Genomic DNA, 26675 nt, shown 5'->3' on the forward strand with positions numbered 1-26675 from the left:
CTGGGATAGTGGCAGGCGGCCAGCATATTATCCTCTAATCCATTGCAGTCTACCTTCTAAGTGTTATAAATATTCATACATGCCATAGAAAGCTATGAAGGGCTTTATTCAAACAATTTTGAATATTCCTTTATGTTTCCCCAAATGAAAGAATGTCTGCCTTCTTTTTTTTTTTTCCACATGAGGATCAGAATGTGAATTCTCTTTTGTGCGCATCCATAAATCCTGAAAACCAATATGCAACAAATTCGCTAATCCTCATTTCATTCCTCAAGGGTGAAGACATTCAAAATAAAAATACTTAAGAGTTTCCATGGTCCTTTGATGTGGCTGCATTACTACCACCAAGCAAAGGCATCTGTGTTCCTGGCTAGCCTGGTGAGCTCTGTCCCTGTCAGGGACAGGGACAGCCACCCTCTGAGGACACAGCCTACCAGCCCCACACAGGCTGCCAGCGCTGCTCACACCTGGACCAAACTGATAGATGACTGGAAAGTGGCAGTGGCATCAATCTAAAAAGGAAGAGGGTTTCTTTTCCCAAGACACACAGGGACAGCAGCAGTGGTCGCAGTGATGAAGAGGCAGAGGCAAGGTGGTTTATGAAGTGGAAAGGTTGGAAAGTTAGCAACAGTGCCAGATTGAGCAAAGTCAGTTTTAGAAACCATAATCAAATCTTTTTTTTTTAAACCCATTTCATTTTTTAGTACCATCTAACTCATGGAAGGACATTTCTGAAAGCACATACTGCTCATGGTGTGATTTATCAAATGAAGGAGTAGAGGCCTGCGAGTATTTTCAATATCTTTCCCCCCTCTCCACTTTCACACTAATAGAAATCCTTAGCTTTTAGTGGGGATACCCAAAGTAAGGCTACCTTTGCTAGTCTTACTTTTGTTATAGAGTTAATTATCCAAGGAGCCACATATTAAAGGATCGAATCTTGGAGTTTTTATTAGAGTATTAGCAGTCTGCAGGCAGCCAGTTCCTACAAAGGCCTGCAGCCCACAAATACACTTAACACTTTCAGGAAACAGGCCAGAGAGGGAAGAACAAAAACAATACCAACAAGCCAATTCAGCTCCAATGGAGAACTGACTTGGGACACTATGATGACCAGAGACGAGCCAGGAGACAGGACACCAGAAGCAAACAGAGACACGTGGCACATGCCATGGCGTGATGGTGCCCAAGCTGGCCTAAATAGGGTCGGGTCAGGAGGCTGGGTCACAGGAAGCTCCCAGTCCCAGGCACTTGACTGACAGGTTCAATAACCTATAGGTCAAGTGCCCACCTGTCTCTAGGGATTCAGGAACACCCATCACCTGGGGATGGGATTTCCCTTCCTTTAGGAATTCAGGCACACCATCAAGACAAGATGCTAGATAGTGCAACTCCCATGTGGCCAATGATGGCGCTGGCCAGATCTGACCTCCACACTACACTTTCATGGGATTACATTTCTAGCCAGTGAAATGGGAGGGAGTGGTGAGGACAACTTCTTCCCCATCCCCATTGAGAAGCAGCGTGCCTCCGCCCTCCTGTCTCCCTTCCCAGTAGCTAGAATGGGGATACTGTGGGCTGTTATCTTAGACCATAAGAATTGGCCAGAGAGGAGTGGGGACCCCTGCCTGCTTCTCACAGCAATGCTGCTGCCGTGACCAACTTCAGCTTTTCAGTGAGAAAGAAAATCATCTTGCTCAACCCATCATTAATTTGGGCTTGTATTCTTGGAGTAAGAATAAAAGGATGTCTGCTCCCCACCACCACTTTTTTTTTTGTATGAGAACCAGAATGTGAATGCTATCTTAAGCTATTTAGCGGCTGCCCCAGAGAGCAGGGTGGTAAAGACCATTTGCTCAAGGCTTGACACAGAATCCCATTGTTGCAGGAATGAAACACAAAAACAGAGAAGCACCTGTCCCCGGCCATCTTGGCTTTTCCTTTGTGGGTGGGACACAGGTCTAAAAACTCAGAGACTGGCTTTGTGTACTTTGCCATCCTTGCTTGCTCTACTTAGTTAGCTTTGGTGACCCAGAGTTCCAAAGGCCATCAGCTCTTTAGGAAACTCTGACATCCACATCCCTGCATCTGTGTGTATTTCATACTTCAACAGCTGGTTTAGCAACCTCTGATTCTCTTTCTCTCTAGTTCAGAAGCTATTTTATCCACTTGCTGATTGTGTGTGTGTGTGCCTGAACTTAGGGCCTATGTGCTATCCTTGAGCTTTTTCACTCAACACTGGAGCTCTACCGCTTGAGCCATAGCTCTACTCCCAGCTTTTTGCTGGTTAGCTGGAGATAAAAGTCTCATGGACTTTCCTGCCCAGGCTAGCTTTGAATTGATCCTCAGATCTCAGCTTCCTGAGTAGCTAGGATTACAGGGCTCTCAGTCTGTTCAATTTTTCATTTTGGAAAAACAAGTCTTTTTTTTTTCCTTTATAGTGGAAGTGGGCAGAGTGGAATGCAGGAAAATTGTTTAATTCTCCAGACTAATAAGTAGGGACAAAGAATTTCTTCTTTGATTAAAAAAAAAATCATCCAACTGCCACAGAGATGGAGATGTTCAAACTTGTAGTTGGTGTGGGAGTTGAAGAAGAAAATCACTGAAAAATGACTTGCCCACCAGTGTAAAGTGTGTGTGTGTGTGTGTGTGTGTGTGTGTGTGTGTGTATGTGCGCGCGCTCCAATGCTATATCCTAAGAAGCTTAAGACACAGGAACTAAATGCCCAGCAAGAACTGTGCTTCCTTTCCTTACCTTAGGCTCTTTTCCAGAGCCCACACGCTGGCTGTATCCTTACAGGCCTGCTAGGGTATTTCACATTCTCCTAGAGTCTACCTTGATTAGAAACAAATTAGAAGGGCAGTTTTGCTGTAAGAATTCCACAGTTCTTCATGACTTACAGGAAACCTTGTATGTCTTGGAGCTATCATCAACTCAGAGACAGGGTGGTAGGTCCAGACAGCCAGATGTCCTTATCTTGAGGCTCCAGACTAGTACCTTGATTTATTAACACTCCCACCACACTCTCTCCTCGATTGGCTGAACTCATGTGACTGGTACCAGATTCAATATTTACTGTCAAGGAGGGCCTTGAGCAGATGCTCCCAACACCCCGCCTCCTGGGGCTTCTTCCTGACCTCCAGCTGTGACCTTTTCACATGTTACTTGTGTCTCACCAAGTTACTTTCATACCAACCCCCATGGGACAACCAGCATTCCTTCAGATCACTATAAATACCTCAGACTGTGAGCCAGGAAGGAATCTCTGGCTGTGGCTGGAGGCTCCTATCTACAGCTCTTTCCCTCCACATAAACCTGTGCTGGTGTTGAGCCCTCTCTTTGTTCATGTTCCACATCTTTTTGAGCCTAAGAAAGACCGGGCATTGTCCCCATTTTCAACCCACAGAGAAGGCATTCAAGGGTGACTCCAAAGTGATGAAACTAAGGGGTGACTTTCATGACTCTTTCCCCCAATGCCACATTCATACTGAGCATCAACCCTGCGGCAAATGCTCACCCATGTGGTCCTAAAACACACTCACACCCCACCCAAGGGATTCAGAGATGAGGGAATAGTACATTAACTTCCATTCTGTAGCTAAAGAAAGGTTTCGTCATGACCTGCTTCACTGCTTTTATGGAAGACAAGGAAAAGAACTTTAAAGTATCTACACTAGACAACACTTAAAAAAAATCCTGTTGGTAGGATGCAATATAGGACTATGACTGAACAATACCAAATACGAGTGCGTGTTAGATCTACATTTGTTGTGAAATTTTCTTTGTTACAGGGATTTCCAAAGTCCCCTCCCTGAACTTCGGTGAACTTGATTGGGATAAGCATTGCCTATTTAGATCAAACACATCATCATAAAGATCTGCTATGGAGTTGCATTTACCTACACATCAAGCTAGGCAGATCAACACTTCAAAGGCATGCTGGGGCACCCCAGCTCCACGAACCTTACAAAACACAACCACAACCCAGAAGTCACTGCGGCACATTTGTGCTCTTTAGCAACAGGCAGCCAGAGATGGAAACAACCAGTGTAAAGGCTGCTGCTGCTAGGAGTCACAGCACAAATACTGTTCAATTTCACAAAAGAGAACTGACAGAATTAAATAGGTAGCCAATTTGAACCAAATATTTCAAAACTCCTTTATGTGTAACTACCTTTTAACACAGATGCCTATATGGAAATTATTTCCTTTATTAATACAAATGCAGATTTTATTTAAAAAAAAACCCATGGCGGGTTAAGGTTATAATATTGTACATACCATTTTTTCAAAGTTTACTAGATTGTCAATGAACGTCTTGTTCCCCTCATGAGTAAATGTCATATCTGTAAGGAAATAAAAGCCACATTCGAATCACTAACCGAAATATGTCAGAGGAAGAAAGCACAATCACACTGTTAGACTATGCAAGTGGATTTGCATAACACTAACTGAAGAAAAGCTGATAATAAGTTTCTTTATTGTTAGGTGTTTAACTTTCTAAACCACTTTATCTGAAATTAGTAAAATTTCTAACTGAATCCTCTGTTTCCCTAACAGGGTTTCCACATCATGAGTCCCTGCTCCTCCAGTTGTCTTCTGACTCTCAGAAAGTCTGGGCAGAACTGGAGCAGAAGGTGTGGGTCCCACGAGCTCAATCTCATCAGGTGTAGTTAATCTTCACTCCTCAAGAACTCAGCTCTGCCTGGCCTGTGCGTTTCTTAGGATTACCTTTAATGAGCAGAGGCATGAATGGAATGAGAGGAGGATCCAGCTTAGCAGCTGTCAGCCTGTAGGCCCTGTGGTTTCTGGAAGGATCCTTGGGGGAGACCAAGAGAAGCTGGTCAATGACAAATGACACAGACACCACCATCTTACACACATGGCTTCCTTAAGGGATATTTTGGAGCCAACATAGCTCTGGTTAAACAAATCACTTAATCTTCTAAAACAACTTTACATAGGGTTAAGATACTATTTTGCTTTTGAGTCCCATTCTGGTTGAAAAGGACATTTCCTGCCTGGGGCCGAGGAGAGAGACTGATTTGAAAGCAAGTAGGAAACATGTAAAGCAAATCTCAACCCACATTCCTCTTCCCTGATGCCAGCCTCCTCCTTGGGAGGTGAGCTCACCTCCGTCCTAACTTGTCTTCTGAAACCAGCCCATCTATCCAGCGAGCTCCACTCACTCCTTCCTGCCTGTGAACATTTCCCAGCCAATGGGGAGACCTAATTTTGGCAAGCCAGGAGAGGTGTAGCTTGCAGCCCATGGTCAACCTGGGAAAGGCCTCATTATGCTGCTTTTCTTGGTTACACAAATTGACCTTATGTGGGACATAAGTCCTCTTTACATTAGTTCCTGTGGGTGCCATTCATTACTCAGACATGCTTGTTTTAGCAGCACTAAAAGGGCTCATAAACTTCTTAAAGTCATACAAGGACGGATAAAATTTCCAAAATGAGAACTTCAATTCAGCTCATCAGAAATTGGATTAATGCAGTGAACAGCATAAAGAGCCACTGTCACTTACCATTAAACTTTCAAACTCTGCATAGAACTTCTTGAACTTGCTTGGCAGTTTCTGTTAATGAAATGAAAATGCCACATGCATATGTCAGATTCAATAGCTAGATATGTGTGGTGAGTTACCATTTCTAGGGACACGTATTTCTTTTGGCTCTTAATCAAACATCTCGGAGACAAGCTGAACTGTAACTTGTCCTGTCATTTTGAGGATAAAATTCTAGAACAGAGAGAACTTGCCTTTTAAAAGTTTTCATCTAGTTGAACCAAGAGAAACTGAATGCTTTGGTCTTACTGCTTTTATAGCATTTTCTTGGCAGAATGATTCATAAACAGGATTGCATTCCAGAAACCTTAATTGGTCTGGACCTTTGATGCAGCCCCCCACCCTTTATTCTTTTATTTCTACAATCAGAATGTGTGTGTATATGTGTGCGTGCGTGCATACAAGAGCTTAAACTCAGAATCTGAGCACTGTAGCTTAGCAGTGAGCACTTTGTTCAAGGCTGGTGTTTGAACACTTGAGTCACAGCTCCATTTCTTGCTTTTTGGTGTTTAACTGGAGATAGGAGTCACATAGACTTTCTTATTCAGTCTGGCTTTGAACCTTGATCTTCAGATCCTAGCTTCCTAAACAGCCTCCACTAGAGCCTCCATGAGCCACTAGAGCCCAGCCACAACCAGACATCGAAACCTGATACTATTAGAATTAAATAAACTTTAGGAACTATTTTACTCTTCCCCTTCCTTTATGATAGGAACTACAGTGAGAACACAGCTTTTCATCAGTTTTTGTTTTATTGCTATCTCCTCAGTACTTCATTGAGAGCTGAGTACCTAGTAGATGCTCAATAAAAATTTGTCTGAGTAGTTGAAACCTGTTACAAATGGAAGGAATTATACACTTTAAATGGCTCCCCCAAAGTCATGTGGCTGATTATCACCAGAGGGTAGGATTCACACCCTGCCTCCTATCCTACCTTCTCATTCTACTTACACGTTCTTTGCTTTTCTTCCCACAACATCATGTCTGTCTGACTTCTCTGCTACAGTACAAAAAATTGCTAATGCCAACAATGTATTGATTGCTCATGTCTGTAGGCTGGCACGTGGCTTAACATCATTCCCTACATCTGTAGATCTATTGGTATAGATAAAGCTATAGGTATAGCTGAATGTCTTCTGACAGGGTGAAACCCAGTAGAGATCTGATAATTTCCCATTCTGATACAAGAAAGAGCAAGTCGTGCACCCCAAAGATTCTTGAGGTCAGGTACCACTCCTAAGACTGCTCATGTGGCCACCAGGGTGCTTGTTGGAGCTGTACAGGAAGCCCTGGGGAAGTTCTCAGCAAATAGGGAGAGAGAAATCAAGTAAAAGATACTCATGAAGGTCAGGCACTAGTGGCTTACATCTGTAAACCTAGCTACTCAAAGAAGCTGAGATCTGAGGACTGCAGTTTGAAGCTAGCCCAGGAAAAGAAAGCACATAAAGACTCTTAATCCAGAGGCTGGGAATATGGCCTAGTGGCAAGAATGCTTGCTTCGTATACATGAAGTCCTAGGTTCAATTTCTCAGCACCACATATATAGAAAAGGCCAGAAGTGTCTCTGTGGCTCAGGTTAGCAGAGTGCTAGCCTTGAGCATAAAGAAGCCAGGGACAGTATTCAGGCCCTGAGTCCAAGCCCCAGGACTGGCAAAAAAAAAAGACTCTTACTCCAATTAACCACCAAAAAGCCCATAGTGGAGCTGTGGCTCAAGTGGAAGAGTGACAAGTTCTGAGTTCAAGCCTCAGTATAGGCACACACACACAAAAACCGATACCTATGAAGGAAAGCTTTGTTTACAGAATTACACAATCACATTTCACTCCTAAAAAGTAAAGGCTTAATGATGACAGGCTAATGTTCTCTTGTTAGCATCATGTATTGATGAAAGGAGAAGCTTAGAGACTCATGGCACCCCTATCCTGGAGAGGCTGAAGGACCAGCCCATGAGCTATCTCCTCTTGCTTACTACTAACTGGCTGATTAGCTCTGTCCTTCTGCTGGCTGGGCCTTCCCTCCAGAGACCTAGCTAGTATTTCCCACATGCTATGGTCACACTATTTGGTTGCCATTACATGGTACCTATCCTTGGCCTCCCTAATTCTCCCAGGAGGCTTTGGGCTTTTTGTGATTTTTTTTTTCCCTAACAACTCATTTGGGGAGATGAGAAGCTGCAGCAGGTGGAGGAAAGCAGACTGTCTGAGGGGAACCCCAGGTCTCCTGAGACTCCAAGAGCTTGGGGCTGTGCGGCCGGGGGCTGCACAATGGCCCCACTGCTCCGATTTCTCGGCAGTGCTTAGTCTGTCCTTTTGCTCGCTGGAGGCTGAGGCAGCTGGATGGCTTACAGGCCTCGCCAGTTCCCTCATGCCTATATTCAGGGGATGAGCTGCTCTGTGCTGCATCTGTCTGGAATTTTAAGAGAAACCCAAGATAGAGGACTTGTGAGGACCTGCCCTGGAAACAATGGAAATACTTAGGAGGGACAGAGAAGGAAAATCATTTCAAGAGGGAAACAGGAAAAAAAATTCAAGAGAAACATATGGAGATGCAAACAGCTGTCTTGAAGTAGCTCATTGCAAATGAAGTCACTATTAAACACTCCTTGCTCTTTTGTGTGCGTGTATGTGTATTCCACTTACACGTGCCTTTTATTTTTAGTAAGAGTCTATTTTTGTGTGGATGTTCTATTCAAGATTAGTATTTCTTCAACTATATGCTACATGCAAGGGATCAAGCCCATTTTCATTATTAAGCAAATAAAAAGTGAAGACATTTGAACAATCATCAAACCACTCATCCTATTTTGATGTAGAAATTCACAATACAACTGCATAACTTTTAACCCCCGCCCCCCCAAAAAAATTACAAGGAAAGGCTGTTCCTCTACACAGAGAGAAGTCTGCCAGGAGATTTAGAGACACTTTGTACTCAGCTGCTCTGAACAGTTGGCCTCTGGATAGCTATTTTCCTAGGTGTAAAATGTCTAATTGGGTAAGAAAAATGGAAGCTTATATCGTATTTCAACAAGCAGCAGGACCCTGGGAGTTCATGCCTAGAGTCTTAGCTACTTAGGAAGTTGATAGCTGAGGACTGAGGTTTGAAGCTAGCCCTGGCAGGAAAATCTGTGAGACACTTATCTCTAATTAACCACAGAAAAAGCCAAAAGTGGAGCTGTGATTCAAGTGGTAGAGCACTAGCCTTGAGCAAAAGGTGCTCAGGGACAGTGCCCAGTCCCAGAGTTCAAGTCCTAGGGCCTGAAAGAAAGACAAGGCAAGAAGAGATTTCTTTCTTTTTTTTTTTTTTTTTTTTGGCCAGTCCTGGGCCTTGGACTCAGGGCCTGAGCACTGTCCCTGGCTTCCTTTTGCTCAAGGCTAGCACTCTGCCACTTGAGCCACAGCGCCACTTCTGGCCGTTTTCTGTATATGTGGTGCTGGGGAATCGAACCTAGGGCCTCATGTATACGAGGCAAGCTCTCTTGCCACTAGGCCATATCCCCAGCCCCAAGAAGAGATTTCTTTTCCTGTGTGTGTGTGTGTGTGTGTGTGTGTGTGTGTGTGTGTGTATGTGTGCACGTGTGCACACATGTGCTGATAGTAGGGCATGAACTCAGAGCCTTGCATTGTGGCTTGGCTTTTTCTACTCAAGTCTGGAGCTCTACTTATTGAGCCACACCTCCACTTCTGCCTTTTTGCTAGTTAACTGGAGATTAGAATCTCACAGACTTTTCTGTCTGGATTGGCTTTGAAGCATGATCCTTAACTCGCAGCCTCCTAAGTAGCTGGGATTACAAGCATAAGCATAGCCGAACAAACAGACATTTCTGAGCTCACTGAATCGATGCACAAAACTTCTTTTGCAGTCATCCAATCAAGTTATGTATACTTAGAAGCTGGGGCTTATTATTGTTTACAGTGTATAGATAGAACAACAAAGACCCCCCTTCCACCCCCAGTTTCCTTCTCCCATACACAAAAGGACAGTATCTTTTTCAGTTCTCACTTGCTGGGAAGGCAAGTGGTCAAAGGAGAAAAGTCACCTCCCTCCAAGAGTCCCACTCTTCCACTGTCATAGCAGTGTTAGTGCTGTTTCTAAATAAAAGCTCACAGGTGAGCTAGGGGTTTTCTTCTGAAGACTCCGGTCACAGCTGGACCTGGGCGGCAGCTTACCTCCCACGTCAGCACCAGGCGGCTCACAGCCACGTTGCTCAGTCCCATGACGATGGCAAAAAAGGAATTCAGATTCTTGTATTCTTTACAACTGGAACATAAGAGGCATATGTTTGAGTAAAATGCCACCTTTGAGTGATATTTTTCAAGTCACAATTCTATTTTCTGCGAGTCATTACTATTTGTCAGGACTCCTTTCTATGCACACGCAAGGGTAGCTATAAGGCATGGTGTAAGTTCTGCTTGGGTGACCATGCTCTGATGTCTGATTTGTCACTGTCGTGGTAGAAAGCTGCTGCGTTTTACCACTGGGGCTTGGGTTTTGAGAAGTAATTTAAAGACACCTCCCCTGGAGCTGTTATGACAATCCCAAATTTGTTATAACCCCAAGGTGGGCCTGCAGGAAAGCATCCTGGGATGGAAAGGGAGAAAAGGCACGCCCCTGGAAATGTTCACATCTGGAGACGGCCATGCTCCTGCAGATGGAGAGGAAACTAAAAGTACAAATGCTTCAGCCGCCTGGCTTCTACCTGCCACACAAGTGCTTCCTGTGAGCTAGGCATGCAATCTCCAGTAGTTCAAAGTTGGCAGGGGGACCTAAAGAAACAAAGTGAAAACAACCTTTTTTCTCATGGTGTTTTATTGATGTCAGTGAAGCAGATCTTTCTGAATCTGTACCTCTACTACTATGAGCTTTTAGGATTATGTGCTTGGGAATGAAAAAAAGGCTCAAGTACTTATTAGAATAATGGCAATGTTTAGCCCAGTTATTTGGTCTAACTTAAAGAAAAAAAAAGAACCTCCAACTTCAAGTTCATCAGACCAGGTCCTTGAAAAAGGAAACAACTTTTGGCAGTAAGCACAACTCTTTTCACCCACCCTAAATCAATATGGCCATCTAAGTTAACTGCATCATAAATGCAACCCATTTGGATTAACAAATGTGTAAAAGGCTAGGAAAGCTGGGTGCTGGTGGCTCACACCTGTAATCCTAGTTGTTCAGGCAGCTGAGATCTGAGGATCATGGTTCAAAGCCAAACTGGGCAGGAAAGTCCATGAGACTCTTATCACCAAAAAACTGGAAAACTCAGAAAACTGGAAGTGGTGCTGCTAGCCTTGGACAAAAGAGCTAAGGACAATTATTAGGCCCTCTGTTCAAATCCTACAATGGACAGGAAGAAGGCTAGGGAAGTATTTGCATTTGCTGCTCATGTTCTTCAGACGGAAGTAGTGACGTATAATTCTTCAATCATCTGTGTGAAAATGGTAAGACATGCCAGAGAAACTAGCATGGCTGCTCCTGGCATGAGAAAACAAGCAAGGCCTGCCTAGAGCGAGGGCACTGGATCACAGGCCAAAGCCTGAAAGCAAGAATGAAGGCAGTAAGTAACTGCATGGACATATGTTTGCTTTTGTCTTGCCTGTGTGGCCTTAAAAGAATAAATGAAGAGCTCACCAGTGCTATTCTGCATGCCTCAGTTTCCTTGTAGGCAAACGAAAGATAATTAGCTGCCCCCGTCCTTCCCATCAGCTTCCTAAAGCTCTGGACAGGGTACAGAGCTTAAGCAGAATATGATGCAGTTTGCTAAAGTCATCAAGTCACATAGACACAGGGACCATTAGGTTTCTATGTTATTCTGTGAACCTTGGAGTTAAGAAAGTCTAAACCTTCTCCAGTTAGGCTGTGTGATCAGAGCAACCTCAGCTTAGTAATGAACACAAGGAGACATGTAACAAAGACACAAACAAAACAAAACAAAAACCCAAACCCAAAGCATTGTTGGGGATTTTGAGTGGCTCATCCATGGTACTTCTAAACAAGATTATATACAGTTGTCTGACCACCTCATTGCTTGTGTAGAGGTCATCTTCCCCATCTTCACTGCATTGAGTACCACCAGGCTAAGGTGAAGAGCAAATGTGTGCCTTCTAACAGGAAGGCACATCCTGTCCTAGTTTCCATAATCCACTCACTCCAAACCTGGGAAGCCATCTGTTCATTGCAACAAGAGAGAGACTCTACTCTGAACCAGAAATTCCCATGCACCACTACCAAATCTTTCTTGAATAGCCAGTTTTCCCCAAGAAGAGAGAGTCAAATATGAATCAGAAGGATCTAGTATCTTGTTGAACCCTCACAGTTTTGGCAAAATGACTCAAGGCATTTGGTAAGCTGATGTCTGTAAAACCCCACGCAGCCTTTACTCCTTTGTTTAGCACTAGAAATCAGGCTCGGCATGAGATCTAAACTGTTTGGCTCAAGAAAATTGCCTGGCTAGGGTCACTTGTTCTCCCAACCTTCCTGTGCTTGAGCTCCCTGCGTTCAGGAAGGGAAGGAGTCTCACAGCCACAGGCCACATTTAGCTTTTTATTTTTAGCACTGTGGTGATACCAAAAACATGGAAGTAAACAGGAGGTTGTCAGGCATATCTAAATAGCAGGAGATTAAATTCATGTCAGGGAGAAATCTAACTGGCCCCTGCAGTAAATAAATTGTTTCCCACAAAGTGCTTTTAAATAGAATATTTATAAGATGTTTTCTTTCTCTGATGTTTATGGAGATGATTTTTCTTGTACCAGGTTAGTTTGCCTTCATGGGTTTTGCTGATTTTATTCTATTTAGTGGGATGTGCTTCTCTACAAGCATGTTCTACTGCCCTCTACTGGTGAGAATGTGTCACTTCGCATCTGGGCTTCAAGAGCCTTGTCAAACACAAGTTTCTATCAGGGAACTTTCTAAGTCGAAGATTTTCTGAGTTCAGGGCCAAAGGATGTCAGGGAGTAGACTCTAGTATTGGTGATGTAACATCTTACTTTAAATATTGATGTCAGATATTTACAAAAACTTAGAGGAAACTGATCTCTTACAAGAATCTAGTTACTTGTGATCTCCCGAGACTCGTCTTTGTGCATAAGAAACTCTTATGCACTGCTTTTCTTTATAAGGTTGTCATCTAAGAAAATGAAATTAAAATACAGTTCTGAGGCTATTTTCTCTTCCCAAGTTGGAGATACTTACTGGGCTGCTATCTTAATAAATTTTTTTAAGAGCTGCACACGCTTGCTGAGCTGAGAACAAAGGCAGATCTCAGTGACAACCCAAAACTGAATTTCATTAAATCTCCTCAGGAACAAGTCCAAGTTTGCTGTGGTCTTTTTAAAATTGTGCCTTCCAAATGTGTGGTAGATTAGCTCCAGCTAGAACAGAAAGGGAAACAATTTCATTTATTTGTTTGCTTTTAAATCAAAACGCCAGCCTTGCTTTTCTGTTTTTAATTTTTTTTTTAGACTGCATTTCACTGCTCTGCAGATGTGAACTCACTCACTAACCCGCTATCTCTGGATTTGAAGGGCTTTCATTGAGCCCTGTGAAATATGCAATTATAAATTAGGTGTCGTTGGCTTAGTATGCATGCATATATAGCACAACAAGGCCTCATGAAGTTTTCTTTAACACTCAAAGAATTTGTGACAGGCTTTATTTATAAACTTGGTATGCAAACATCCACTGTCATTTGGCTTCCACATGGCTACCCATATGAAATACTTAGACCTGAACCAGGCCAGCAGACTCCACTCAGAACCTCTACCCACCAGGGCACCCACACGTGTGCCTACCTCGTGCACACAGTTGAAGAGTTCCCAGTCATAGATGGTCATCTGGTATGCCAAGTCCTTGGAGCTCATGAGTTCAAAAGTTCCCACTGTTCCGCTGGTTGGGCCTTCCTGTTCTGGCAAGGGAGTCTGTAGATGATAAATGAGAAGAAAAAAAAAAGAATAGCTCAGGAACTCAACAGAGATGAAGACTTGGTGCTAGATGTTCTTGGGAGTTTCTGGTAGTAAAAGATTCTGGAGATATATTCAGGATTTCACTCAGAAGACAAAGATGTTTTTGCACTCAGTGTCACTTGCTTCACTATCACCATTCGAGGCATCAGCAGCATTAGAATCATTCCCACTGACTGAAAAGTGTAGGATATAGCAAGCAGGATTCCATGTAGGGCGAAATGTGGAGATTCTCTTATACCTGGGCCTGGAGGTCCCTGAGAACTCCCCTCCTTTCTCCTGGTAGAGAAAGAAGGAGCAGGTGGGCACTGGTGGTTCACACTTGCAATCCTAGCTATTCAAGAGGCTGAGATCTGAGGATCACAGTTCCATGCCAGCCCAGGCAGATAAGGGAGTGAAACTCTTATCTCCAATTAGCCAGCAAAAATCCAAAAGGAGAGGTGTGGCTCAAGCAGTAGATCACCAGCCTAAGAGGGAAGGGGCCAAGTGAAAACACAAGGCCCTGAGATCAAACATCAGTATTTGCACACCTACAAAAAAAAAGTTCTTAGATACTTTTGTTCTCCTTTTTCCCTCTGAAGTAGTTACAAAGCAAGGCAGGCTGGCAGCTCTGCGTATCCAGCCACAGTGTTCCTCACTACTGCTGGTAACTGTGGTTAAGCTGCCACAGTGCCATCTTCTTCACACAGCAGCTGGAGTGTGAGGCGGGACAACACCGTGAGAATGATACTCGCATGACCTTCAGGCTTGGTGTAAGGCATTAGAAGATCAAATTGTTATTTTCGGAAAGACTCAGGCAAGAGTTTTCATCTCACTTTCTTATCTTGTTTCTGTATTATGGGAAATTATCTAAAGTGTATTTGCATAGTAACATGAAAGAGCTCCATATAAAAGAAACATATACTTAATACATTAAAAAAACTCCATAACGAAAACAGCCATACACATATTACAAAATAACAAAAGTGAAACTAATATATTCCAGTGTGATGTAAGCTATATTTGGACATTCAATGTTCATGTCAAAGGGCTGGAGACATAGCACAGTGGCGGAATGCTTGCCTTAGCATGGGCAAGGTCCTGGGTTCAATTCCCATTACTACAAAAACTGGAAGCAAGTTCATATAAGAAGTAGTGATATTATACAGGTTCCTTCCTCATCACCATCATTATCATGTTGCCAGTGCATCTTACATTCTGAGTTTTAAAGAATTCCGTGGTCAGAATGTAGGTGGTTCTTGTATTTTTTTTTTTTTTTTTTTTGGCCAGTCCTGGGCCTTGGACTCAGGGCCTGAGCACTGTCCCTAGCCTCTTCTTGCTCAAGGCTAGCACCCTGCCACTTGAGCCACAGGGCCCCCTCTGGCCGTTTTCCATATATGTGGTGCTGGGGAATTGAACTGAGAGCTTCATGTGTAGGAAGCAAGCACTCTTGCCACTAGGCCATACTCCCAGCCCCTGGTTCTTGTATTTTTAAATTCAAGCATTAATGTGTGTGTGCACATATGACTCTGAGGTGCAGAGATGAACAGTTAAGGGAACATGAATGGAAGTATTGGGAATGAATGTGGAGCCCAGAAGAAATTCTTGGGGCTTTAAGAAGAGTAGATAATCTGGGTGCTTGTGGCTCATGCCTAGAATCCTCACAACTACAGAGGTTAAGATCTGAGGATTGTGCTTCGAAGCCAGCCCAGGCAGACAAATACAAGAGCCTCTTATCTCCAGTTAACAAGCAAAGAGCCAGAAGTGGAAGTGTTTTTAGCCTTGAGGGAAAAACCTAAGGGAGAACACAAGGCCCTGAGTTCAAGCCCCAGTACTGGAGTAACAACAAAAAGGAGCAGATAAACTTGGGTGGTTCTGCGCTTCCCTGAGCATTCAAGATGGCCCATCATAAGTGGATGGGTGGTAAGAAGTTTTTAAATATGGGGAGGCTGTCAAGAGACTTGCTTGGCAGGCACGGAAAGCAGGAGGGAACCAAATGGGCAGCTTTTAGAAAGTCTTTGCAATTAGGAGTTTGGGGTTTGTAATAGGCCAGATAATAGACCAGGTTAGTGACAGCTTAGAGAGCAGCAGACTGCACAGAACTGTACTGCCACACACTTGGCTTGATCCCTTAATCTCCTGACTGTGGCTCCAGTGCTCGTGAATTGGGGTCTTAATAGCCAAGTGGGTAAATGAGGGTCGTAACCCCTAGGCTGGTTCTAAGAGGATTAGATGGGAGAATTTCAGTGCAGCACACAAATACGGCGCCTGGCACAGGGAGGCCCCCTGTCCCAAATGATTTTACTTCCCAACAGTACTACAGCAACGCAAATGCACAGAACAGTGTGCTCAGTACAACTCTCAGACTTGGATGCTAAATGCTGTCATCCTTGCCTCACTCCACGCAAGAGACAGAGGGAGGAAGAGAAGCACTGATGGCCATGCCCTACAACTTAACAACCCACCAGGGGTTGATGGACAAGTGATCGATGGAAACAAAGGGCAGTGGCTTCAACCTGGTCTTAGGTCTTAGAGAAGCCTTCAAATTATAGGTCTTAGGACCTCTTTGGAGATGAGCCTGACTCTGCCATGGCTCCCTTCCTTCCTTCCCTCCTACAGGTGTGAATGCAGCCCCTCTGCTCCTCTGGTGGCTGCCCAACACCCTCACTCCAAAGGTTTGTCTCCCACACACTGGAGACACTCAGCCTACCTGCCATCCCAGTGCTTCTCTTTGAGGCTTCATGTCTTCTCTTGCACTAAGATGGGCCATGTGTCTGTGGCTTACTCCAGCTATCCTAGCTACTCAGCAGGCTGAGATCTAAGGACTGCCGTTCAAATCCAGTGAAGCAGGGTAGTCTATAAGACTTTTATCCCCAAGTAGCCATTAAAAAGCTGTGGCTCAAGTGGTAGAGCACCAATTTGAAGCAAAAAAGCTAAGGACCCTGTACCCAGGCCATATACTCAAGCCCTAGTACTCGTCCTTCCTGCCACAAATAAATTTAAAAAAAGAGAAGAAGAAAAAAGGGGATTGGAGGTAAGGCCCATGTGGTATAGCACAAGCCAATGAGCGAAAGTGTCAAGTACCCAGTTGGAGTCCCAATAAGAAAGGAAAAGAAAACGAAAGAAAGATGGAAGGTTTTTTTTTTTTTTTTTTGGTGATGGATACTGGCGTCTCATCCTTGCATCTAGGGATAACAACAACAAAAAGCCCTGTGGATCTCTCTAGGCCTCCCTGCTCCTTGTCAAAGGCCGCTAATCCCATTTTCCATAAGCAGCAAAGGCAAGATGCTTCTCTCTCTGACATGGGGGTTCACATGCTGGCTCTCAGCTCCATAGGAAGTATCTTCTTGAGCCATTTTTTTTTGTAGATGTTGCCATGGAAATTTCTTGCCAATGAGGCGCAGCAGAGTTCCTGCACTGTCTGCAGCACACAGGTGTCTGACAGCTGCTCAGACATAGACACCGAGAGAGACCCTGTGGATTCTCTCCCTGACCTTTCTGAGAAATGACTTCTTTCTTAAAGCTAGGAAGCAGGGACTAGAAGACCAGCAGCTAGCCTCCCATTTCCCAAATCAAATCGAGACATTGCTAGGTACTGCTGGCTTACACTTGTAACCCTAGCTACTCAGGAAGGCTGAGATCTGATGATCAAGGTTCAAAGCCAGTCAAGGAAGAAAAAAAAAAGTCTGAGATTTTTATCTCCAACAACCAGCAAAAGCTGAAGGTGGAGCTGTGACTCAATGGTAGAGTGTCAGCCTTGGATATAAAAAAGCCCAGCAAGAGCATGAGGCCCTGAGTTCAGGCCACAGTACTGGCACAAAAATGAGAGGGGGGGGAGGGAGGGAGGGAGGGAGGGAGGAAGGGAGGGAGGGAGGGAGGGAGGGAGAGAGAGAGATGAAAATATACAAAGTAAAAGCCAACAGTGAGATGCAGTCCACATCCTCTTGTCACTGTGGCCCCACTCCCTCCATGCTAGCTGTGTGACAGCACTTGTCACACAAGATCCTCACTGATTACATACCAGTGCCCCTCGTGACACAGCAAGCTGTTCAAGGTGCAGAGCCCATGTAGGATTTGTCACTGAAACCATCCATGATGGTCAGACCAGGGAAGAAAAGTGTTGGTTCCAACATTGTGAATGTTAGAGAACCACCCCAATGCAGGACAGACAAGTAGTTCATGGAGCCAGAACCTTCCGCCATGCGTACAATGATGCGGTCGGTTACTAAACACAGGTCTCAGGAAGTGAATGGATAAAGGCAGAGCCAAATTATAGTTCAATAGAATTCGCCTGTAATTTGCTTTGTACTAATATTTACATTTAAATAAAATGTCAAAAGAGTAAAGCTCAGAATCCAAGCCCTTAACACACTCAACTTCCTTTTGTTCCAGGCTGTTTGGGTGACTCTCAGTTCCTTAATTTGAAGGTAGCAGTCGGTCATGAGGACAGAGGCCCGGGGCACTCCTCTGCCCCACTGGCCACAGAAGCTAGCCCAGCACTGCACAAAATAGTCACATGGCAAGAAGGCGCTGATAGATCTGGATGACGCTTCCTAAAAGGTCTGTCCTCCAGGACACTTCAGCAAGCTGAAGAAGTGGCTCAAGGGCTCCAGGTGTGTGTGTGTGTGTGTGTGTGTGTGTGTGTGTGTGTGTGTGTGAGAGAGAGAGAGAGAGAGAGAGAGAGAGAGAGAGAGAGAGAGAGAGAGAGAGAGAGAGATGGGTGGGACCCCCTGGAGTACCATGAACAGCAGGTCCCTGACAGGGAAGGGCTTCATGTCCAGGGTATGTGTTATAAAGTAGTCAATTGCTTTCAGCATGGAAGATAAGCAAGGTCTTGGAAGGGTGGTGTGCAAATAAACAGAAGCTTAAAAGTTACTATCTGCCCCCAGGGAGCTGGAGACAGTCCACATGCCTTGCCATCCACCACATTGCTCAACGCCATGGCCAAGAACCAGCTGGCAAGAGAGGCCCCATGCACTGTGTGGTAAACATGTCACATGGCACCTTCAATGGAGGTTAAGTGACAGTGGCTCTTTAAGGCATTTATTTCCAGTATAGGGTAGGCAAACCCATTTATGACTTTTTTCTCTCTCCCTCAATGTTGGAAGTATTTATTTAGAAAGTAATAAATGCAGATGATTAAACGTGACAAGGACAGGGAGGTGATTCTCGGCTTACACTGCTGGAAGCTGAGGAAGGATGGGGCCAGGGCTGAGGGAGAAAAGGAAACAGATGCCAGATTTGCAAGTTTTTCTCACAAATATAAATTCAAGGGAGTATTCTAAGTTGGGTCTTGTGCACATGCCTGCAATCCCAGCCCTCCAGAGGTTGAGGCAGGAAGGTTTCAAGTTCAAGGCTCGTCTGGCCTACAGAGCCTGCTTCTAGAACACATTTTTAAAAGGTATGGTAAAAGTCAGTTTCCCTTAGCCAGAAATGAAGATCCTGATAAGAAAAACCAAACTCTAGCCTGAAGAAGACAGTCCTCTACTCCCATGGTACAGGGGATCAAATCCCATATGCTTAGGCAAGTGTTCTGCCACGGAACTACCCCCTACCGGAGAGGCTTGAGTTACCTCATGAGCCTGATGTGATTAAACTTGAACTCATTCATGTATCAGTGGTTAAATTGTGTTCCCTAAATTTGGTGCAGTTTATCCCTCACCCTTCTGATTTTTGTTTTTCCTTAGAAGACACACCCTGTGGGTCCAGAGCCTAGAGCAACTTCGTTCTTCACTCTCTGAGCTGGTCCCATCAGCTTCCTAAAATCTTTTAATACCTACTCACTTCAATGCTTAATTCTTATAGGATAAACAGGAAGACACAAGTGTGTCCTGAGGTTGTGGGAAGCTTCGTGGGGCTGGGAGTAAGCATTGTGGATGGTTAGGGGACGGTGCTGGCCTCTGGCATTTCCAAAATGAAGGACAATAAGCACAATAGCACCTCGGTGTCTGATAGGTAGTAATGCCTTGCTTGGAAAACTAAGGTAATTTCTATCCTTGCCTAAGAACCCAAGACTTTTCTAGTAATATCTGAGCTGGGGACATGCTAGTGAGCTGAGTTAGAACCGACTTGTGAGATGCCAGTTGTGCTGATTCCCACAAGAGAAAGATCTAAGCTCAGAGCATCACCAGTGAACACCTAAGCCTTTGCCCATAGCCGGCAGTGCAGAACACGCCAAGAAGTATTCATGAGGTTTTAGCCACCAGGTTCAAAGCCTGTATGAAATGAAGCTACAGACTAGTTTTCCTGATTGCAGATGGCGCTCGGAGGAGGCCATCCACACCCACCTACCAATGAATCAAATTGCTCTCGCGGGCAAGCAAACAGGCGTCCGTTAATGGTGAGCGTTGTAAATACCGAGACATCATTAGGTTTGAGCAGCACCTTTTCTGTGAACATAAAAAGCATGAGATTGCCTATTAAATACATTTGAGACTGGCTGCACGGCCCTAATCACACCAACAAATTACCAGCTCGGTGAATTACCGGAACATGCAGAGCAGAGCAAGTGCAGAAAATACACGACTGAGAGGACCCACTGAATAAAAAGGACACAGCTTTTGCACACGACACTCAAGATGCCATCAGAAATGACCACACAACAAGGAGGGGAACACCCCAGGGTTAATTCACCCAGTTCTGTACACGACCATGATTACATATAAGAACTGCACATATAAGAACAAGTTAAGTTGCTAGATGGTCTAACTATCCAGCACTCTGAATATAGAAAGATCATTTTTATAAAACTTAAGAGGGTAGGGGTTCAGACACTGCAGGAATATTGTTGAAAAATGTATTATTTTTCACCCATTTCATAATTTGGAAGGTAGCAACAATAACCAGATTAAGCCTCTGTCTACATTTTAAAAATTAGCTTACTTAATAAATAGTTAACAAATATGTCAGACATGGATAATACTTTAAAGAACAAAACAGGAAGAAAGAAAAACCTTCCAACCCAGGTGCTGGTGGTTCACACCTGTAATCCTACCTATTCAGGAGGCTGAGTTCTAAGGATCCTGGCTTGAAGCTAGCCCCAGGCAAAATGGCCAGTGAGACTTTATCTCCAATTAATTAGCAAAAACCTGAAAGTGGAGGTGTGACGCAGGTGGTAGAGCACCGGCCTTGAACAAAAAAGGCCAAGACAGTGTGCAAAGCTCAGAGTTCAAGCCCCAGTACCAGCACCCACAAAATAATGTCCTGGGCTGGGAATGTGGCTTAGTGGTAGAGTGTTTGCTTAGCATGCATGAAGCCCTGGATTTGATTCCTCAGCACCACATAAACAGAAAAAGCCAGAAGTGGTGCTGTGGCTCAAGTGGTAGAGTGCTAGCCTTGAGCAAAAGAAGCTCAGGGAGAATGCCCAGGCCCTGAGTTTAAGCCCCAGGACTGGCAAAAAGAAAACTTCAAAATTTTCCTATCTTGAAAATCAAATATGCATTTAAAAATTGTACATCAATGAAGTCATTTGGATTATTTAGACAGGGCAAAAAGGAAGAACCCATCAAATGGCTATCCAGTTATCACTGGGAAACTGAACTTCCTGGTGTTATCTCTCTCTTTCCCTCTCTACCCCCTCCCCCATCCTGCATGTCATCCATTTGGTTGGCCTGGAATGGCCACACTAACTCCCTGAGTGGTTCCTGCTTGGATGCCACATTTTGCCAAAGGTCTAGGTACTAATGAAGTCTGCTACCTCCCCCGGAGCTCATCTTGACGATGATCAGACTTTCCCCAGAACCCAGCTTATCAGCAACAGCACTGATGACTTCTTTTACTGAGGCAGCCATGGGCACCCGGATGGTGGTATAGGTGTGGTCCAGGCAGTAGACCTTAAACAAAACTACACAAAGATGTTAATCAGGAGGGAAAGTGGTCCTGAGAGTTCTCAGAAAACCAGAAGCTATGCAAAGTATTTAGACATTTCCTCACCTTTGCATGATCCCACTATGCTTACTGTTGCATTTATGTGCATGCATCTACACCTATGCCTGGCTACTTCTAGCCCTGCTTTCCTTGGCATTGGTTTAAGAATAGGAACACATATGGCTGCCACTCTCCATTAAAAACAAAAAAAAAGTCCACAGTTATTTGTGAGAAGCCCACAAATAGGACATGGGAAAAAATGAGAAGTATGTTTGGCTGGCATTCTGGATTAGCCTTTCTCCCTAGTCTTTATTTGATAATCCACAAGTACCATATTGAAAAGCTGATTAGCAGGTTACTGCAGCCCACAGGAACACCTGTGCAGGCTCTGCTGCTCCTGCCTTACCCACTGGCTCACTTGTTTCACTCCTCTTGCTGCGCTGGGGCCAGCCATTCAGCTCAGATACACTTAGCTGAGCAGCCTGGAGAACGGGTCCCACAAGCTCCCCTCTGAACCCATGGATTCTGAACACAGTCCCAGCTTTTGAAGAATTCTTACATGACAAGATTTATTTATGGTTTGAAATGACAATTTTAGCATTCTGATGAACATTTATGATTAGAGAACTCTTAGACAAGCAAATAGCAAGTGTTGGCATCTTCCCCCCAGGAGGCAGCTGAGGGAGGCTGGATGTGCTCAGGGCCACAGTGCTCTCACTGGGCAGGAGTCCTGCTCTGCAGACAAGCTTGGTGCCTCACCTTCTCCCAGGTGCCTTCCCTCTGGCTCTTCCCAGAGGTAGCAACCTCCAGCCAGGCCTCAGTGAGGCCCAGGGAGAATCCATATTTCCTTAAAGGAGAGTGACAGCCAGGGAGTGGGGAGGAATTGCGTCAGGAAGTGTGGCTAAACATGTCAGCTCTGGGCACCAGACTTGGATATAAAGAATCAGCAGGTAAAGGGCTTTGTATGAGTTAGAAGAGAGTTCTCACCCTCATCAGAGCCGCGGATTGGCTGGCGCTTCTGGGATCTCTCATCCCCTGTGTTGAACTGTTGCAAAAGAACTCTGTGCTGTAAGAACAATAATCACAGTGATGCAATGGGGGCTGATGAGCACATGCCAGCAGCTCAGACAAGATATACTGCAGAAGCAGTCAAAGCCAAGAGATAGATTTTCCTTATACAAAATGGTATCACTTTTTGCTAGGTGCCAGGGGCTCATGCCTGCGATCCTTGCTATTTAGGAAACTAAGATCTGAGGATACAGGTTCAAAGCCAGCTTGGGCAGAAAACTCCATGAGACTCTTATCTCCAATGAAGCAGCAAAAAGCTGGAAGTGTGGCATCAGTGGTAGAGTACCAGCCTTTAGGGAAAAATTAAGGGCCAGTGCCCAGGCCCTAAGTTCAAGCCTTAGTACTGACATACACAACATCACTTTTACAGGAACTATAATGCTACAAGGAACAGTCAGTGAGGAACTCCAAGCCGATGTCTTACCTTCTTTTGTGGAGCCTTTGCATCTTCTGAGCTACGAGAATAGAGAAGCACATTATTTAACACCATCACTACTGTTATTCTAGAATGCTCTATTTGCATATAGCTTTAATCTTATGTTAGAAGATGAAATCACAGAATCCCTTCGGGAAGCAATGGGCGTTCTCCTCATGTTAACAACAGAGATCAACCACAAAAAGGCAACAAAGACACCAGCTGTCACAGGTGGATCCGAGGCAGAATACATGCGAAAAGCCAAAATTCCTGGTTGTCAAAGTCTAACTCAGTGTGCTCATTCGACTATTTAATAACAGCTCAAACAACAGCATGGAAAAATCATTAGTTTTCACAGAGAGGAAACAAACATTTGCCATCAACAGCTCTGACCGAGAACATCAAGGAGAAACTTCCTTGAAATGACATTTACCGTATGATTGCTGGGTTCCTTGCTTTGAACCTAAGGGACACAACTTTATGTACCCGGCTCCCCAAAGGAGAGTCTCTCTCATCCCAGGCTTTCTGTTGGCAGCCCTTCAGGATGGAAGACAGCTAGCCATGGTTCTAGGTCTTTCTGTGCATTAGGCCCACTGAACAAATCAGAACCCTGTGTAGCCAGCCATTGAAAGACCAGCTCTGACCATTTATATTGAAAGACTTTTGGGGAACTGTTTTGATGGCAAGGCAGACACTTGCCTGTGAGAGCATACCCAAAGCCAAGCCCTTCCTTACATTTGCTTCACAATCTTCTCCAACTCTGGTAGTTGCTCCTTCAGGACAGCAATCATCCGGGCATCGTCTGATACAGACACATAAAACTCCTGTAATTGGCAAAGGTCATGGGCTTTTAATAAGAACTACAAAGGTTGCACGCTTCTATAGAGAGCAACAGAGGCACAGATCCTATCTCATTTGCATAAGCAGCACCAGACCATGATTTAAAGGCATTGATGGCACAACAGTGTAATAAAATGAATGCCACTGAATTGCATACATAGAAATGGTTCAATGGGCCAGGTGCTGGTGGCTCATGCCTGTAATACTAGCTACTCAGGAGGCTGGGATTTGAGGATCGAAGTTTGAAGCTAGCTTAGGGAGACAAACTCGAGAGACTTTTATCTCCAATTAACCACCAAAAAGCTGGAAGTGAAGCTGTGGCACAAGTGGTAAGAGCACTAGCCTTGGGCAAAAATACCCAGGGACAGTGCTCAGGCCCTGAGTTCAAACCCCAAGACTTGCATGTGCATGCAAATGCAGGAGCATGTACACACACACTCATACACATACATCCACAATTGGCTAAATAGTAAATTTGTGTTAGATATGTGTTACTAAAATATTTTCAAACTGCAAACAAATTATTTATGTGACATTTATGTGAATGGCAATGTAACGAGTGTTTTGGAACAAGTCATTTTATATTCTGCATTTTAATGACAGTTTTTGGCTATTCTAGGGTTTGAACACAGGCTTTGCTTGGATCATGATTCTCCTCTTCATGCTTCTGGCTGTAGCTGAGACTACAGCTACGTATCACCATGCCCATTTTTTTTTTTTTTCTGTTGAGATGGGAGGACCTCATGAACTTTATGCCCAGGTTTCCTGGGACTGAGATCAACCCCATTTCCATCTCCTCTGTAGTTGGGGTGGCAGATGTGAGCCACTGGTATTGGACCATAAAAGTGTTTTATTAACCTCAATTTTCTAATGGGAAAAAAATTTGGGTGCCAGTTCTTGGATTTGAATTCAGGGCTCCATGTCTGGCTGTTTGGGTGGTTAAGTGGAGACAAAAGTCTCATGAACTTTCCTGCCTGGGCTAGCTTTGAATCTGAATCCTCAAAACAGCCTCATGAGTTACCTAGGATTGTAAGTGTGAGCCATGGTACCCAGCTATAGGAAAATTTTACTACTCACTTTAAATGCCATTTTAGTATTTGTTGTTTGTTTAATATTTACCACCATGGTGGTTAATTGTGGTACAGGTATTGCCTTCCACACTTAGCTGAGTTTGGTGAGTTTTTGCTGAGTTGGTATCCCTGGCTCAGGACTCTTCACTGACTTCCGGGGAGTGGTCTGAGCATGCAGCAAATCACTCCAGAGGAGCGGCCTCCGTAGGAGATCATGAATACCCTTAAAATGGCCTTGTGCTCAGTGCTGAACACGTGACCCCAAGTCCCTATATCCCTTACATTTTCAGAGTATATTACCCCATACTTGAAATAACACGATTAAGGAGGAGGAAGGAAGAACTTGTGTCTTTAGGAGACTTCATCTTAGAGCACACAGACTATAAGAGGCTAACACACAAGCTGGGTATTGTGATCCTAGCCACCTTGGAAGCTGAGGAAGATCCAGGTTCAAGGCCAGCCTGAACAGAAAAGTTTACAAGCTCCTTCTCAACCCATACCTGACTGAGGTACCAAGTCAGCTCAGGCAAAAAAGTCCACGAGACTCTATTTCCATGGAAGGAAGATGGATACAAGGATTGCAAATGGCACAAACTTGCAATCCCAGAAATGAAGGGATCATGGCTCAAGTATGTGCCCAGATGGAAAATGAGACTCTATACTAAAGAAACATAACAGTGAAAAATAGAGCAGGAGGTGTGGCTCAGTGGTATTGCACCAGCCTAGCAAGCTCAAGACTCTGAGTTCAAACTGCCTAAATAAATAAATAAATAAATAAAACAACCCTGAAACAGAAGCTATACTGCCTATGGCTTGCACAGAACTAGGTTGTACAGGACAGAGGGAGAAGAGCTGTCTTCCTTAACTCTGTTTTTGCATTATCCATCACCAATTGTAGTCTGGAAATATTAAATGGATAATCTAGAAAGAAATAATTTATACATTAAAAAATCTTAGAATATGCCATTATGATTATTATTGTTGCTCATCTCTTACTGTCCTTCATTTATAAATTGAGCTTTATCACAAGTATGTATGTATGTGTTGGACAACCAGTAAATATAAGGTTGAGTACTATTTACAGTTCAGGCGTCCACTGGGGATCTTAGGACTGCCCCCACCCCCAAGCTAATTGGAGGAATCTGCAATCCAGGATGAAAAATGACAGGCCACAGCCATAGGGAGGAAAAGGGCAGTTGAGCTAGAAGGAATGTTTGCAATGGTAAAACAGTGAGCCTTCAGAATGAGCCTATGGCCTCCAGCTTCTTGTCTTAATAATTCCTCCAAAAAGATTAACTACTTCCCTCCATTCAAAAACACCTCTAGAGTGAGCTAGTAATTCTTCTAGGGACAACCAAGTGACCAGATCTCTCTAATAGCATAGCAATGTTCACTGCACAATAATTCTAGGAAGGTGAAAATATAAAATGCTATAAACATTCAACAGTATGGACATAAGTAAACTTATCTGTGGCATAGCTACTGGTCATTAGAAATACTAGTCTTTAGAAATTCCTATCACTGGCTGGGAATATGGCCTAGAGTTTGGTTTTTCTCATCAGGATCTTGGTTTCTGGTTAAGGGAGACTCACTTTCACCATACCTTTTAAAAATGTGTTCTCGAGGGGCTGGGAATATGGCCTAGTGGTAGAGTGCTTGCCTCGTATACATGAAGCCTTGGGTTCGATTCCTCAGCATCACAAACATAGAAAAAGCCGGAAGTGGCGCTATGGCTCTGTGGCTCAAGTGGTAGAGGGCTAGCCTTGAGCAAAAAGAAGCCAGGGACAGTGCTCAGGCCCTGAGTTTAAGCCTCAGGACTGACAAAAGACAAAAAAAAAAAAAAAAAGAAAAAAAGAAATTTCTATCACTATGACAAGTGATAAGGAAAAATACTTATATAAATTAGAAACAGC

At 44.1% G+C, this 26675-nt stretch overlaps 1 protein-coding gene and 1 long non-coding RNA gene across 2 annotated transcripts in view; one reads left to right on the forward strand and one right to left on the reverse strand.

Annotated features, from left to right (window-relative positions):
- The window catches only part of Rapgef4 (Rap guanine nucleotide exchange factor 4), a 297243-nt gene that overhangs the window by 14140 nt on the left and 256428 nt on the right, over positions 1-26675 (reverse strand). The window contains 11 exon segments of the mRNA XM_048345237.1: positions 4283-4347; positions 4733-4820; positions 5533-5583; positions 9739-9829; positions 12758-12936; positions 13357-13482; positions 19795-19892; positions 21200-21346; positions 22357-22435; positions 22862-22892; positions 23588-23676. Coding sequence (XP_048201194.1) covers positions 4283-4347; positions 4733-4820; positions 5533-5583; positions 9739-9829; positions 12758-12936; positions 13357-13482; positions 19795-19892; positions 21200-21346; positions 22357-22435; positions 22862-22892; positions 23588-23676 — 1044 coding nt within the window.
- Positions 1098-26438, forward strand: LOC125350553. Its single transcript, XR_007210765.1, has 3 exons — positions 1098-1721; positions 8645-8647; positions 26388-26438. It is a non-coding gene; the product is annotated as an uncharacterized LOC125350553 (long non-coding RNA).

Source organism: Perognathus longimembris, chromosome 4, assembly GCF_023159225.1.
Source record: "Perognathus longimembris pacificus isolate PPM17 chromosome 4, ASM2315922v1, whole genome shotgun sequence".
Taxonomy (NCBI): domain Eukaryota; kingdom Metazoa; phylum Chordata; class Mammalia; order Rodentia; family Heteromyidae; genus Perognathus; species Perognathus longimembris.